At 38.9% G+C, this 15,858-nt stretch overlaps 1 protein-coding gene across 3 annotated transcripts in view; it reads left to right on the top strand.

Moving 5' to 3' along the window:
- The first annotated feature begins 626 nt into the window (after positions 1–626).
- The window catches only part of FREM1 (FRAS1 related extracellular matrix 1), a 65,094-nt gene continuing 49,862 nt past the window's right edge, over positions 627–15,858 (top strand). For all 3 annotated transcript variants that reach the window (XM_059874063.1, XM_059874064.1, XM_059874065.1), the window contains exons 1-7: positions 627–1,003; positions 5,749–6,244; positions 11,381–11,475; positions 12,047–12,348; positions 12,844–13,040; positions 13,705–14,028; positions 15,402–15,510. In XM_059874063.1, coding sequence (XP_059730046.1) covers positions 6,017–6,244; positions 11,381–11,475; positions 12,047–12,348; positions 12,844–13,040; positions 13,705–14,028; positions 15,402–15,510 — 1,255 coding nt within the window. In that variant the 5' untranslated portion in view covers positions 627–1,003; positions 5,749–6,016. The remainder of the gene's footprint in view (positions 1,004–5,748; positions 6,245–11,380; positions 11,476–12,046; positions 12,349–12,843; positions 13,041–13,704; positions 14,029–15,401; positions 15,511–15,858) is intronic.

Consider the following 15,858-nt stretch of genomic DNA (forward strand, 5'->3'; position numbering starts at 1 on the left):
TTTGACTCCTGTTTACACAAGCAACCTGGAAGTCAGTAGCTCTTCCCCATGCTGTCCCTCTTGCCCTTGTCACCATGCCTTGTTGCTGGGCTGAAAACGTTTTTGTCCTGTATACTTAAAAAACTCTTTAGGTCCCTGTGCTGAGGTGGATGTAGGGTAGTCTGTCCCTGTATTGGGACTTTGCAATACAGTCCCTGTGCTCTGAAAATTAGGGCTGTCAGGTTTACTCCTCAGGGTGCATCCATGACCCACTGTATGATAGCAAATTTTACTTAGAACCTCATCAGCCAGTTAAATCTGATGTGAATCTCATGACAGAAAGCTGGACAGATATCTTGAATCCTATGAGATATTTAATACTTGGTAGGATTTTGCCTATACTCTTTGTCTTTCTTGCTGTTCTGAATGGGAAAAAATAAAACTATAATTTGAATACTACTGTAGTGGCGTGTTTGTGAGCATTTCAAAGAAAATAAACTAGCAAAAGTGCAGCCAAAAAAAAAAAAAAAGGAAACAAAAACAAAATAAAAGAGAAAGGAAAAAAAAGAAAAAAAAAAGAAAAAAAGAGCAAACATTAATAACAGCAGCTTAGTTTCTGGTCCCAGCAGACTTAACTAGCAGAAGGGGAAAAGAAGATCTGGGGCTGGCTAGCAGAGAAACATTGCTGAGTGTAAACACTACAAGGCATCTCTGAGTGCTTTTATCATACAGAGCCTGAAAGTATTTGCAATTTGTGACTCTGCAATCAGAAGCAGTCTTGCAAGCAAGGAGTGCTTATTGTGGATTTTCAGTACAGAGAAAACTACAGCCAAGCTGACCAGAAAGACTGGAATTTCATCTATCTATCTCCCCTCCCCCTCTCTGCTTTCTCTCTGTCGCTCACTCATTGGATTTCTTTCTCTGCCAGCCTTTTAAAACAGAAATTACTGGGTCAGTGACATACATTTTTCCTCTTTTTCTAGTATGATCTCATGTTCAGCCTCCAGCAGAAACGCTGCTACCTGTAAGTATCTTATTCAAGTTTGTTGTACACACTGAATGCTGCGGTGTTTGTGGTTGTAACTAGTGCTTAACAGATGGCAGAGTTCAGTTTGTTGCTGAATGTTGCAGCAGAGCAGCCAGACAGTAATTTTTGAGCTCGAGATGGATGAAAGCTCAGTTCTAACTTTGAGGAAAGCAGGCACTGGGTTTTGCCAGTGATTTAGTAGAAGTTAACTTGAATGTTTGGGTTCCAAACAGCTTACTTTATCCTAATATTCAAGTTGACATAAATTTCTTAACCTAGCTGGCTTTTTTTTTTCATCAGATATAATGAAACTTCATGGCTTTAAAAGCTTGGAAGATCTAAATAAGATTTATTTGCTTAGAGTTGTCTTATTAATGAGACACGCTAGAAGAAATGTGATAAAAAGCACTGAAACATATGCTAAAAACTTTTGATAGTAGTAAGTCATTAAAAAGGATATATTTCATTTATTGGGATAACTGATTTTTTAAATGCATGTTTTGAAATTGTACACTTATTTTGCAGTAGTTATCTGTCAGCATTTTTACATTTTCATGTTTATTCAGACAGCTGATTCATCTAAACTAGGCAGAGATTTATTAGTCATTTGCATGCATAAAAGTTTATGTGTGTGCCTTAACACATATGCTTACAAAGACAATTTTTCCTGCTGATTTCTATTATTTGTCTGGAATCATCACCTTTTAAAAACAAGTTGCTTTTACTGTGTTTTGCTGAGATATTCCAACAAATTCTGCAGATAATTATACACTGTTTCTTCAAATGGCTATTAAAGGGGATTTTTCAAGTTAGTTATTTTCTAGTTAAAGAATTCTACTAGTCATAATCTCAGCTAACTCAGGATTGCACTTTACCTTAGGCAAAATGCATCTCTGCTGTTGGCATGGATCCAAGGTGTAACAACTTAACAGGGTGTTATCTGCCATTCCTTAAGTCAGCAAATACCTTGCCAAATACTTAGCTTCTTGGTGACCTGTAATTCTTGTTAGTTGTGCATGGAACAAAACCATTAAATAGCAAACAGTCCAAAGGGTGCATGTGTTAAGTGCACGTTCTGAAATTGCAACCCCCTAATTTAATAGCTCATGATCCTTTCATTGCCCTGGGCTAGACTTTATTTGCTGTAATATTATTCATCTTGTTTTCTAGAAATTACTGAAAGCCCTTATTTGTTTTCCTTAAACTTGTCCTCAAAAAATTTTGTGTGTTCTTTCTGTTTCTTGCAAACTTTTCCTGGTATTCATTAAGACAAATCAGTCCAACTTCCAACCCACAACAATCATTTTCCATTATACCCTTCCAGCTTTGCAAAAGATTAGGGCAATTTTGATCCATCTGCTCAGGGAAATATCCCCAGCAACCAGAGACTTTGTCACATACAGAGAAACTCTTGAAGTCTCATCCAAATCACAATGAAGGCTTTGGGTGTCATGTAGGCTTGGCTCAAAGCCACTTGTGATTACTGGTATTTTAGTAAAATTATATTTATTAAAGCTGAGACTTACTGGTGCTGTTTGAGATTTTGCTTTCAGTTGTTTTGTGTTGGTAGATAGCTATCTAAATAATTAGTATTAATCTTTTACTTACATCAGTGCTCTGCTCACAATCAGACTCCCTAGTTGTTATGTTTGTAATTAACCATCGCATCATTTCTCACATGTGCACCAGCAGCCCTGAGGGAAAACCAGTTCGGGCACTTGGAGGAAATTTTTAACAGAAACCATCCTCTGCATTGTCACTGGTTTGGAATGTCCCTCTGTCAGCTCTACAAACTCACATTCACTGCCTCTTCAGAGGCCCCTTCTCCCTCTGCCTTCCCCCCAGGCTCAGCTGCTGAGTGGGCAGGAGCTGCCAGCAGATGAGTAGCTCCTTAGAGCTCCCACTGCCAAGTGTCCCTTACTCAATGCCTTGGGCACATCTTTGGAACTTATCTTCTAGGCTTCCAAATACCAGAGCCAGCTTGGCCAATTGCCTCTAATTATGGGAAAGGAGATCTTCTTGCTTGTTGCCACATTTTTTATACCAGTATGGCTTTATATTGGATCTCTTGGGAATTTCTGGACAGGTGGCAGAGTATAATGCTGTGTTTTGCAAAAATACACCAGGTTATTAATTTAGATCTTAGCAGTCAGATGGCTCTGCTTTTTCAGAATAGAGTCAGCGCATGATTTAGGGTGAAAAGGATCTCTGCAGACGCCTCCCTCCTTTTCCAAGAAAAGCCAGTTTTATGGCAAATTTGGCTTCAAAGTTACATCAAGAAACTTGGGCCTTGATTGTTTATTAAATAAACCTTGCTATTTTAGTGGGTTTGTGGGTCTCTTCCTTGTGCTCCAGGCACTCTTCTGTTAGAAGTCTAAAAATAAGCAATAAGGCTTCTCTTCTTCAGGCTGAACAAATCCAGCTGTGTTGGCCCCTCCTCATAAATCATATGCTCCATCCCCACTGAGGAATAACAACTAGTATATGATAATTCATGGAACTGACATGACTGTTTTGCTTCTGGGACCAAAGCTGGTAGCTTTCTGTGAGCTTGTACTCACACAGTGCACCTGGAGTTGTTCAGTTGTTCCAGTTGTTTTGGCATTTAGACACAGCCTTAGAAAGTTGGTGAGAAAACAGCTTAATTTCAGCTTAATTTCCTTCTATGTTGTTTGTCAATACCATTGTTTCATTAGGTCACTAGTACATCTGAAATATTGTGTGCATTTGGAATTAAACTGTCCCTTAGCTGTATGTCCATTCTGGAGTCACAGGTTACGTGGCAATCAGTAGCAGAGGAGAATCAGGTTCAGCTGTGACATTAAGGGCAGAGAAGTGAGGAGATTGTAAGGGAGTTCAAAGCAGCCACAAAATGTGACAGTGGCATCACCAGCAGTTGTATATCTGCTGAAGAGCAGAACACTGTCAATCAGTATATATACCATGAAGCAAACACATGACTTCATTGAAGCAATGACCTTCTTCACAGATAGGGGAGGATGTTGATACCTTGGCACTCACCCCAAAACCTTCTCATTTTTATTGTCTTTATGTGTGGAGAGAATCTCTTGCCATTTCATCTTGCTGTGATTGTGTAAGTAACTGAGAAAGTGAGGTTGTACTTCCCAAGGTCTTCACTTGGCCACCTCAGGAGACAGTCCTACAGCATCCAAGTAGAGGCCAGTGGCTGCAACATATGGGGCAAACATATATAGTGATACAGGAGCTCTATCTGCACCTTAAAGTAGTCAAAGCAAGAGTGTAATACACAGTGACAATAGGACCAAATTTGTAGCAGAGAATGTCCCATACATCCCCATGAAATTGATCAAAATGCTCCTGATTCCTCTTGTACACTTTCTGTTCAGTTTTTGATGCAGGAAAAGGCAGCATAGGAACCACTGGCTGCACCCAAGGTTTAAAGCTGTATTCCATGCTGGGATTTATGGGGCAGGCACCTGAAACAGATGTAGCAGAGTCAAGATGCAGATGTCTCTGCATGAGTGTAATTTTCAAACTGGTGATGAAGCTATCTCTCAACTTTGACATTGTTTTATGATAGCTATCCACATTGGAATGGAGAAAGTCATATAAGAAAATGCCTGTGAATAAAGCTCTTTTGCATCATATTTCTACGCCTCAGCCTGCTATTATGGAGCAGAGAGTTAGTGGCATTGTCATGAGAAGCAAACCACCAGGTCTATGTGTCAGAGTGATTAACTGCCTCTTAGCACTTTGCCAGGTCCTAGTCTGAAACTAAAATTTCTAATTATTTTCTTATCTGAATTTTTTACCATGGATTTAATTCCTTTTCCACTGGCTAGAATTCTACATTTTATCTCAAATTTTCTTCAGACTGGAATGGTTTCAATATTTTAAACCAAAATGGAAAGACTTTCAGATAAATACCTAGAAAACTACAGTAAAAATTTGCATTCCAGACTACATAGTCAACATACATCTAACTTTACATGTATGTGAGACTCATTACCTTCAATCTTAAACATGTGATGAAGTGAGTGGATGTGTCTTGTTTAACTTTTGGAAGTGAATAACTTTACAGCACTTCTGAAATCTGTGTGGATACGTGCATTCAGTTGCAGGCTGCTCAGAAAGTCATTCTGCCAGAAACAGTGGAGTGAACACTTACCTATCAACAACAACAAAGAAAATAAAGACAAGAAGGATTTGGTTTTTAATTCACTTTCAGGAAACTTCACTGCTGGTTGTAAGGTTGTGGCAAATAATTAGTTAGGTCATTAAAAATTTACAAAAACTAAAGGAATGTTGACACTTTACTGTCTTGGAATTCTTATGATCGTCTCAAATTTAATTAAATCAATATCACTTCCTATTCTTTGGACTGTAACTTCAGTTACTTTGGAGGATTGTAGAAATTAGGCTTTTAAAAGGATTTCAATAGTGCTTGTTTAATGCCAGAAAAAAAAAAAATTTATGAGTTTAAAAACATGAAAGATGGAGATTCACTGTAATTAGGGGCATGAGAAACTTGTGTAATTTATTTTCCATATTATCTTGTCTTCTTTATTTTTGTTGGATTTTTCTCAGACTTTGGGGTTTTCTGCTATTTTCTGATCAGGTGTGCACTGAGTGGTATTGAAATGAACTGCATTTGTCATAAATGGTGGAATTATTTTATGTGTTAGTTGTTTTGTTTTTATCCCTATAGTTGCCTGATGCCTCATAGCAATTTTCTTTCTCTTGGTTTTTTTTTTTTTCAGGATGAACAAACCTTGAGATCACATTCATCATTTTGTCAGGCTTGACCAATGAATTTTATAAAAACCTGAGGATATTTTGAAAATATCTGTCCAATAACTGCCAAAACTTCAGTCAAGGAGAGCCTATTAATAGAAAACATGTCATACATTTTTTATCTGTGATTAATAATGTCTTCATTGCGTGGTGAAAGTCTGCTGGTGGAGGAAGAAGACTCCTTCTGTTGAGAAATATTTTCAGTAGTGAAAAAGGCTGGCACTCCTTTATAATATGAAGTTTTTTGAGAAAGGCTGGCTGCTTCTACTGCTGCCTGTCGCCTTAAGAGTTGTGTGCTCCTCCTTTATCAGTGTGAACCTTGGGGTGAAAGTGATGAAGGGACAGTCTGTCTTCCTGTCAGAAGAAGACCTCAACTTTTCCATCCCCAGAGAGAAAGATGCCTGCAAAGTAGAAGTGATCAATGAGCCAATAACACAGAGGGTTGGGGAACTTACTCCACAGGTATTCAGGCTCTGTTTTGCTGCCTTGAGTGCTAGTGTGTGCAGGTCTCGGAGAAGGAGCTGCTAGATTGATTTTTGTTCTTCTTTTGGGTAGTGACTAGAAGGCATGAAACTGAATGGTGTGTGGGATTCAGCCTTTTGCTTAAGCAGACAGCTGGCAGAGAACTGCAACCCTGAAATCCAAAAGCTGAGCTCAGTAGCACGTGTGCACAGAAGTGAATCTGGTCAGAGTCTCCTTTCACAAGTGAAGAGTGGGTATTTCAAAGTTTCCAGTTAGGAGATATCCTCCAGTCTCTCAGCTGCTTATTTTTCTCCCATGAGGGTAACCAGTGCCACTTGAATAATGCATAGCCCGCTAGAGTATTTTGAATTTTAGTCACGGAGACATTACTTAAGGACCAATTAAGAAAAAATAATCACATACAATAAGCACATTGTGTGCAGTATTGTTTGTTCTGCTCTGCAACAGCCAAATTGTTAGCAGATGGCAAATACATTAAAACTCCCCTGTTTTCTGTTCAAATGTTGAGCTTGTAGGAATAATGAAATATATTTCACATATTACCATTCTGCTACTCATCTGCTTTACATATTGCCCACCTGAGTTATAGCAGAAAGGAGTTGAACACAGTTGTCATGCAGATGTAATGTTATAGACAGAAGATAAATGGTTTTAATGGTTCATAACCAAGCAGGTTTTCATGTTTGAAAAATTCTGGTTTGTGCCACAGCATACATTTAAGTGTGCTTGTATATGAATATAGTTTTTAACCTCCTTTCCAGGAGTGTTAGCGGCTTCTGGGAAGATAGGTGAAGGAGTACCAATCTCAATAGGTTTTTCAAAACTTCTGGCTTGGTCATCACTATTACTTTTGCAAACCACTGACAAGTACTTCAGCTGAATCAGCACTCCTAAGGAGCAGAGGCACACCAGGGAAAACAGGAGGTGATGGAAAGGACAATGTGTGATCTTCTCTAAAGACTGCCTTAAGTAGTGTAGTGCATCTGCTGAAATTACCCAGGGCTTGTTTTCTGCCAGCCCAGGGACACGGACCATAGTCCCCCCCCTCTACTTCCCCAGTATAGGTTGGTCCTGGACTCCTACAAACATAGAATCATTAAGGCTGGAAGGACCTTGAAGAACATTGAGTACAATCATTAACCCAGCACTGCCAAGTGCACTACAAACCACAAGGCCTACCTATATATAATTTTTGAATATTTCCAAGTATGGTGATTCCACTATTTCCTTGGGGAAACTGTTTTAATGCCTGACCAACCTTTCAGTAAAGAAATTTTTCATAATATACAACCTAAAGGAGAGGAGGAAAAGAGGGACTTACATGTGAAACCTACAGTGAACCTCTTCTGTAGGCAATCTGTGTGGCTGAGGAGTAACTTTGCTTTTAATTTCTGCCTCAGCTTCTATGAGGAGTAGGACCCAGGTATCTTGAAATATCCCCTTTGTCCTGTGTAACCCAACATGTTTCAAGCACATAGCTAGAGGCCCTTTTCAAGAGATCCAGAAGATGTGCATTCGCTGCACCTTATTTTCCAAATGACCTCCCCTCTCCCAGCCCCACGTCTGTTAAGCACCTGTTCTTTCATGGCCCTGAATATCTGCCCAGGCAGGTGAGTGTGGAAGCTGCAGGCACACGTGCAGAGGAAGAGCTCTACTGGCAGGTGGCCCTAGGGCACCAGGCTGGACAAAGACTCTTCCTGCTCGTGGTGCCTGAGCTTTCGCCATTCCTGAAAAAAGGTGCCAGAGTCCAGATCTCCTTGTGCCACTCATGATCTTTCTACAGGAAACTCTACAGCCAGAAAATGTCTCTGGTATGATCTGGTTTACTTCCATTAAATTGGGTAATGTTCTAGGAATGTATGACAATTTAATTATTAATTGTAATTGAAAAGCAGTTGAAGTGGAAAAATACAAAGCTCAACAGTAATTAGGAAAATATTTAGATTTTCCTTTGTCTTACCCAGTGAATTTATAGACAATTAGAGTTGCCTGTTCATACAAAAGGAAAACATACCAGGAAACATAAACCAGATGTTTCTTTTTGCAAAGCAGATTGTGTCTCAATACACATATAAACTGACTGTCAGTCAGTGGTAACGAACCTTTGTAGAAAGGTTCAAAATTTTCCAATCTCTTGTTACCAATTAAGATGTGGAACTAATGATGTCTTAAAAATAAGGACATTAATTCTTTGATATGATTGGACCCAGTGAGATGCATCCCAGAGTCCTTAGGGAACTGGTTGATGTAGCTGCAAAGCCACATCCCACAATATGTGAAAAGTCATGGCAGTCGGGTGAGGATGGTTACAGTGCCCATCCTATGAAAGGGTAGATCTTTCCTGGGAATTATTGACCTGTCAGCGTCTGCTCTGTGCCTAGGAAAATTATGGAACAGATCCTGCTGGAAGCTGTGCTAAGGCACATGGAGGACAAGGAGGTGGTTCAAGACAGCCAGCATGGCTTCACCAAGGGCAGGTCCTGCCTGACCAACCCATTGGCTTTCTGTGATGGAAGTGGCTCCATCAGTGGGCAAGGGAAAGACTCAGATGTCTTTTATCTGGACTTCCATAATCCCTTTGGCCTTGCTCCCCACAACACCCTTATGTAACCAAAATCCTATTGACTTTGAGGGCTCTGCACTGATTTATGTCAGTGAAGAATCTTACTTTCAGTGTACAAGGTTAAACTTCTGAAACTACAGTATGAGTGGGTTTTGCATATAATATACTTATTTTTTTTTCTCAAGATAGTGTACCACATAACTACTTAATTTTATTTTCCATTTTTGTTGACTTTCACATAAGATAGTTTAAAAAAATTAAATTATCATTTTTAAGTAAGTAATAAATGAAGTATTTATTACTTAAATATCATGTTCCTGTATTTTCCTTTGTACTAAGAAAGAAAGGACATTAAGTAAGAAAAAGACATATTGTCTGGTTTTGTTTGGAAAAAAAGCAGAGCACATATTTCCACAGAATTTGAAAATAATGCACAACAGAACAGCCACAACATAGTCAGAACTTTCATCATATGAGAGTAATTTTGTTTTCCACATATTGTTCTTTTCTTTCCTTTCTAAGCAGTCCCAACAAATAAAACCAAGCGTACTTCCCATTACATCACAGATTATTCCAAGAGGTTAATCCGTGTACAAATATGTCTGAAAATCAGCTACCTCATCACTTAAAAAAAACTCCAAAAAAACAACTTAAAAAAGGAAAGACTTTGTACAATGCACTTCTTGATGGAAGTTAAAAGCAGGCAATAAATTTTAAAATTGCTTGGAATATAGAAAAATTATCACATGGCTTGAGCACCTGAGAATGACTTCAGTGGAAGTAGACCCCTTCACTTATAATGAAAGCTGAGAAAATCTAACTATTCTTACATTAGAGAAGGATGTAAGTTATGTTCTGTGTAATGGTTAGAAAGAAACAAAGTTCAATAATTCTTAAATCTTTTAATGTAAATCCACAAGGTGGTCATGAGGTGCTTCAGTTAAGTATGTATTAACAATTAATTTAGAAAAAAATTATTACATAAACTTTACACTTACAGTCAGAGCATCCAAAGATTTTTTCTATGAGTTACACTTTCAGTCAAAATTTTAGAACCTTACAAAAGTCCCTCAGCCATTTCACCATTGTCTAAAGTGGTTAGGGAAATGAAGACAATTCATGCAAGGCATTTACATGAATTGGCACAAAAAATAATTTTCATTATTCTTTTGTCATATTCTAAAAAATTACTGTCATTAAGAAATTACCTCTTCTTTTTTGACAAAAAAAGTGGCTAGTCAGTCAGCTATATACATATATTAATTGCTATTAGTTATGGCCTTATTATGCCTGTTAGTGAGTGCTGAACAGTTTTCACTTTTGTCTGTGGAAATCCATATAACTATTTGTGAATACTGCTCCCAAAAAATGCAATGAAAACTATGTTTAGATTCACAGTGAAATGCTTAGGAAATGCAGTGATTTCGGTTTCTTGCTGGCTAGAATATGCCTTTTCTCTCTGTAGATATGAAAAATGAGCATCTTCCATTCCCCATGGACTGCGTAGGGATTCCCTTTTATCACAAGGTTAACATAGTCTATCAATGCTAGGAGCTTTCAGCTGATGTTTCAGTAAAGAAACAATACTGCATGGGAATTATAAATTGCCAGTCTTGCCAATTGCAGTATTTGAGAACATGGAAATTGTATTCCTCAGAATCCAAATCCCTTTTCCAAAGAATGGGTGTGCCAAAGCAATCTTTTTTCTGTGTGTGTCAGGCATGTTTCCTCATTGCCTTGCTTTCACAAGCCAACCAACCATTAAATAACCATTTAGATGGTTAAACTGTGGCCAGGCAGACTCACAAATTTTGCCTGTATCAGGTATGTTGTAAGAATTAGTCTATTTTGAATTAGCTGGTAGGAAAACAGGTGTTTCTTGTTTTTGTGCTGTGGATTACACTGATTTTGAGGCTGGATATTTGTATGGCACAGAGATGGTGTCTGATCTAGAAAAGAGCTACTGGTACAAAGTCAGTATGACAAAAACTGGGAACAACTCTAAGTTAGTGAAGTTTCTAACAGAAATTTCACTGGGTCGTACTTCTGTGGTATAGTTGTGGAGGACATAAAGCAAGATTTACTGTATAATCAAGCTATTACTGTCATGAGCAACTTTAAAAGTCAATAAATCTCAAATCATAAAGTCATAATTGACTTTAAAAGTCAATAAATCTCAAATCATCAGTGGCTTTTCAGCACCACTGCAGATGTATGTGCTGCTGGATATATCTACACCCTTAACTCCACAGGCTGCAGTGGTAAAAAAGGTGGGGTCAAACTATTTGTTGTGCTGGGGAGGGACTTGGCAGCCTGAAACAATCACATACAACCTTTGCCCTTCTAATTGTGGAGTGCAGGCAGCCCCATGTGAAGTGGTTGCTCTGACTCTCACTGGGAGATTACAGTGGATACCTGTTCACAGAAATGAACTACATATTGAACATTTTGTTAGTCTGATGTACTCCAGGCACTCAGAGAGAAGTGGAGCAGGGGCTGTGAAGTTAACATCTTTGGCAGTGTGGTGCCAGTCTATTCTTTCTCCTTCACAGGTTTTTGACTGTCACTTCCTTCCTAATGAAGTCAAATACACCCACAAAGGATGTCCACTTTTAGATGAAGACATGGTCATGCTTAGGCTGTACAGGTAAGCAGCAGCAGCAGCAGATCACACTTCACTGTTACCAGGAGCACGGCTGTCCTTAGGAAGAGCAAGCAGTCCAATTTTTACAGTTAAAGCATGTTCTGCTGTGCATGTTGTAACTACTTAGATCCAGTAGCTGCATCATTAGTCAAGAAGTGACCATCTGTTTATAGAAATATTTCTCACCACGTATTGCAGATATGCTCATTTAACGTGTATTATGTATTGCTAGCTTATTACACAAAACCAGTGATTATTCATTATGCTGTGGAAAGTGGCAACAGCACTTTCAGAGTACTGCTGTCCTGCTGTTCAGAGTACTGAAGTTCTCTACTGTCCTGCTGACAGGGACAGACACTCTCATATACACACAGAGAGTAACCTCTTCACACACACACACCCTTTTAAGCAGGGGAATTTGGGCAGCAGGATCTAGGTTATGGTGATTAATCTCTTGAGCACACAAGAGAGAAATCAGTTCAAGTAATTTCATTTCAAAGATGAGGACAATGCCCAAATCACAAAGCAACAGAAGATGGCATGAAGCATAACTATTTTCTTCTGTCACTTGCAGGTTTACAGAAACGGAAACATTTGTAGAAACATTCACCCTTCATGTGCAGTTACTTGAGCCAGACTGTAACATCATAAAAATGCGCTCCCATGCGTTGGAGGTCCCTGAATACTATGGTCTGTCTAGGGTGATTGACAAGAATGTCCTCACCTTTGATTACGACAGGAAGATAAACCTGGATTGCACCATTTCCATAATCTCTTCGGAAGCTCACCTGCCTGCCCATGGCCAGCTTATCTCCGGGAAAGTGCAGCAAGGGCAGTTCCGTGGAGATCAGCCATGGAGCTTCTCCCCTGGCACTGGTATGATGGGCTTTTCTTGTTTGCATTAGCACCTTCAAAGAGAAGCAGCAGATTAAGTCTGGAGCAGGGGGCTGTTTCAGATGTGCTGTGCAACAGTGGGTCGTGGGAAGTTTAATGAACAGCTTGAGCGATTGTGGGCATGAAAGGGACACGAAGCTTTTGTGAGGCACCATGCAGATCACAGATCTGGGTCAATAATTCCTTGACTGAATTCTGTTTCTGGCCCATAGATATGTGGACCAATGTGACAGCTTTGTGTGTGTCAAGACTCAGTAGAAACAGCACAGGTAATTGCTGGAAGCAGCACCTAACCAAAACACCAAGGTAGGATGGAGTTGGAAGATATCAGATGAAAACAAAATCGTGCAGGAGAAATTAAGGAAAGGAGCCCTGCTTCTCATCACACTGTCTCTCTCAGGGGCACTTTAGCTACATGGGCAGGTTCCTCATGGTGGTTTCTGCTCTGTAACTTTCACTATTGCTTTTGGGTTACAGAGCACAGCCTGGGCCAACCGTGCAGAAACAGGAGCTGTGCACTGGAACTAGGAGACATGAGCAACAAAAAGATGAGTTGTGAAGAATTTCTGAGGATGGGAATTCAGTACAGACACCTTGAGCCCCCCTCACCTGACATTGATTATATTCCTGTGAGGCTGGATCTCTCAGACAGCAGAAGCAAAACTCTGCATAAGGTAGGTTTTTATGCAAGTTTATAATGTCTGATTGTCATCCTGTGGTTTTTATAATTTCTTTTTTAATAATTTTTTTGCTTCTTGTCACATTTGAAGAGAGATAGAGAGCCTTTAAATTTTTTCAGTTCTTAGAAATTTGCCAGCTAATCTAATGAAAGGCATTATCTCCATGCCTCTATGATTAGACCATTATGGCTACAGAGAAACACCTCTGATTGATTACTGCCAGCCATAAGTAGTTTATCCTGAGAGAAAAATTAATTCTGGCATAATTCCACAATTTTGTACAGCATGATCTGTACTGACTTCAGCATACACAGTAATTATAAGTTAAGAGCTCTGCGAACAAATTCAGTTAATAATAATTAATAGCTTGTGCATGTTTCTGTCAGATAAAGTTATTCATTAAACTCACATCAAATTAAGTAAGTCTTTCCAGCCCCAAATTAAGGACACAAATAAGAGTAGTGAACCTGAAAGTCATATTCATGATGTCTCAATATTTACTCTAGGCATTTTCTAATTAAAATATTTTAATTTTTCTTTTCAAAATAATTATTGCTTTAACATGTATCCTGATTTGCTATGTGAAGCTAGAAGAAATTTGATTTATTTTTTCAATTTACTTTGCCTTTTCAGTTGTCTCATTTTTTTCCTGTTGTAGACGGAGTATGCATGGCTCCCTGTTCAGATTAGAGGTGCTGTTCCCAACCAAATACCCAGAGCTGCCCCAATGGCAAAGTTCATCCTGGAAGTAGACCAATTTATTTTAACCCCTATTACAACCACAACCATCGATGCAGAAGACAATGAAACTCCAAAGTCCCTGCTTATATTCAACATTACCAAGCCACCTCCACGAGGCTTTATCACTCACCTCTCTGACCACACAAAACCTATTGGCTCCTTCACGTGGCAGGATCTCAGTGACACGCTCATTGCTTATCAGCCTCCAAATAACAGCCACACAGAGAGGAGGAATTATGAGGTAACAGTGGGATGTGTGAACATTCGCTGGTTTTCACCTCCTCAAGATTAAATAAAATGGAAATAAATGTAATTGTATGTAATGGATATTTTTCAGGGAAAAATGTTTTTAAAACTATATCCAGTACAGGAGCAGAGGCAAAATCTTTTACCACTTTCTCCTATGGCACATCATCTTAACTAACACAAAACAGATGTTTATTGCTCACCCCATAAGAATTTCTTTGTACTGAAAACCTTTTATCTGCTCTGACTGAGAAATATCAAAACAGGATTTTTTAGTAAGAGGAATAGTGAAATAACAGTGCTTGTACTTCTACCCAAGAGGCTTTGGAAAGATCAGTGGTGCCTTTTCCACACAGCTTTTATCCCTGCATGATGTTACTGATCCCTGTGACCTGTGCTAAGGTGACATATTTAGAGCCATGAAAGGTAGACCAGTTAAAGGCCAGGATTGCTCTTTGGCCTTACAGCCTACCTGCTGTGATAATAGTGGTTTAGGGATAACAAAAAAGGTCTCCCAACAGTTCCTGCTGGGAGCAGTAAAATGTCACTTACACAGAGAGCATGATGCAAATGTCGAATGAGTTCAGGCTTCTGTCTGCAGGTTCTTGAGTAAGTTATGAAATAACTGCCTGATAAGTTACTTAAGGAATTATCCAATCAAAGCAAAATGGTTGGTACTAGAGTAATAAAAGTGAATAAACAGGAAATCAGAGCAAGGTAAGCTGAGGGAATGGTTGCCTGGAAAGCAGAGCAGCAGCAACAGTAACTGGCAATTTATGTTGACAAGACTTCTCTCACTTTTTTTTCTTGGCTGCCACAGGAACCTCATTTGCCTGTTTCCTTAAAGTGAGGACCAGACATCCTACCAAAACATCTGCTCCTTAAGTGGCTCATCTCTGTTCTGCTTTCAGCATTGTCTGATTGCAGGTTCAAGAATTTTACAGTTCTGGAGTCTGAAAACTCAAGAGTTTGATTTTTTTTTTTTAAATTTTATTTTTTCTGTATTAGTGCATATATTTTCTGTCATACCTATTTCTGGTCCTACACATCTTAAAAGGGCATGAAATGTCTCCTCCGCTTTCATTACTACTGGTTAAAAAAAGCTCTATATTAATTGATGATTTATCTGTACCCCCCCAAAAAAAGAAAATTACACACACTACAAATTTAGTTTCACAGAATTCACTGCAAAGAGGGCTCAGTTTTGTGCAGAGCTTCTGTGGCTCTTTTTAGAAGCTAAATCAAGTTTTATTTATTAACTTACTATCAGATGCCTGTAATATCTCTTAGAAGAGAATGCACTATATGTGCTTTGGAGTACATTTGTTTCCCAGTTTCCAGTAAGCAGTTTATCTGTTTTCACAACAGGTGGAATTTGAGGTGCATGACTTCTACTTTGAAAGGAGTTTACCAGTCACTGTGCATCTTTCTATCAGAACAACAGATACAAATGCCCCTCGGGTTTCGTGGAATACAGGTGAGATCTCTTATGCTAAGTTAATTTTGCTTGAGAATCAATAACATTTTGACACACATATTTGACAAAGCTGTAAAAATCAGATTTTCACCTGGAGTCTAAGAATCATTAAACCGAAGGATCTATTTTCCCCTATATCCGTTTTGGAGGGAACATGTTACAACAACTTGAAAAAGACCTAATAACTGGAATGAAAAATCAAGAAAAAATGGAGTTACAGGAAAACTGTGATTTATTTATACAGCATTTTCTTGATGAATGAACTGTGCATAAAAAAGTATGAATATTAAGGGCAAATATATGATGGAATAGGAAGAGTGGGGTAGCACATGGGAAAGACCAAGGCTT

The sequence above is a fragment of the Haemorhous mexicanus genome, chromosome Z (genome assembly GCF_027477595.1).
Source record: "Haemorhous mexicanus isolate bHaeMex1 chromosome Z, bHaeMex1.pri, whole genome shotgun sequence".
In the NCBI taxonomy this organism is placed as follows: domain Eukaryota; kingdom Metazoa; phylum Chordata; class Aves; order Passeriformes; family Fringillidae; genus Haemorhous; species Haemorhous mexicanus.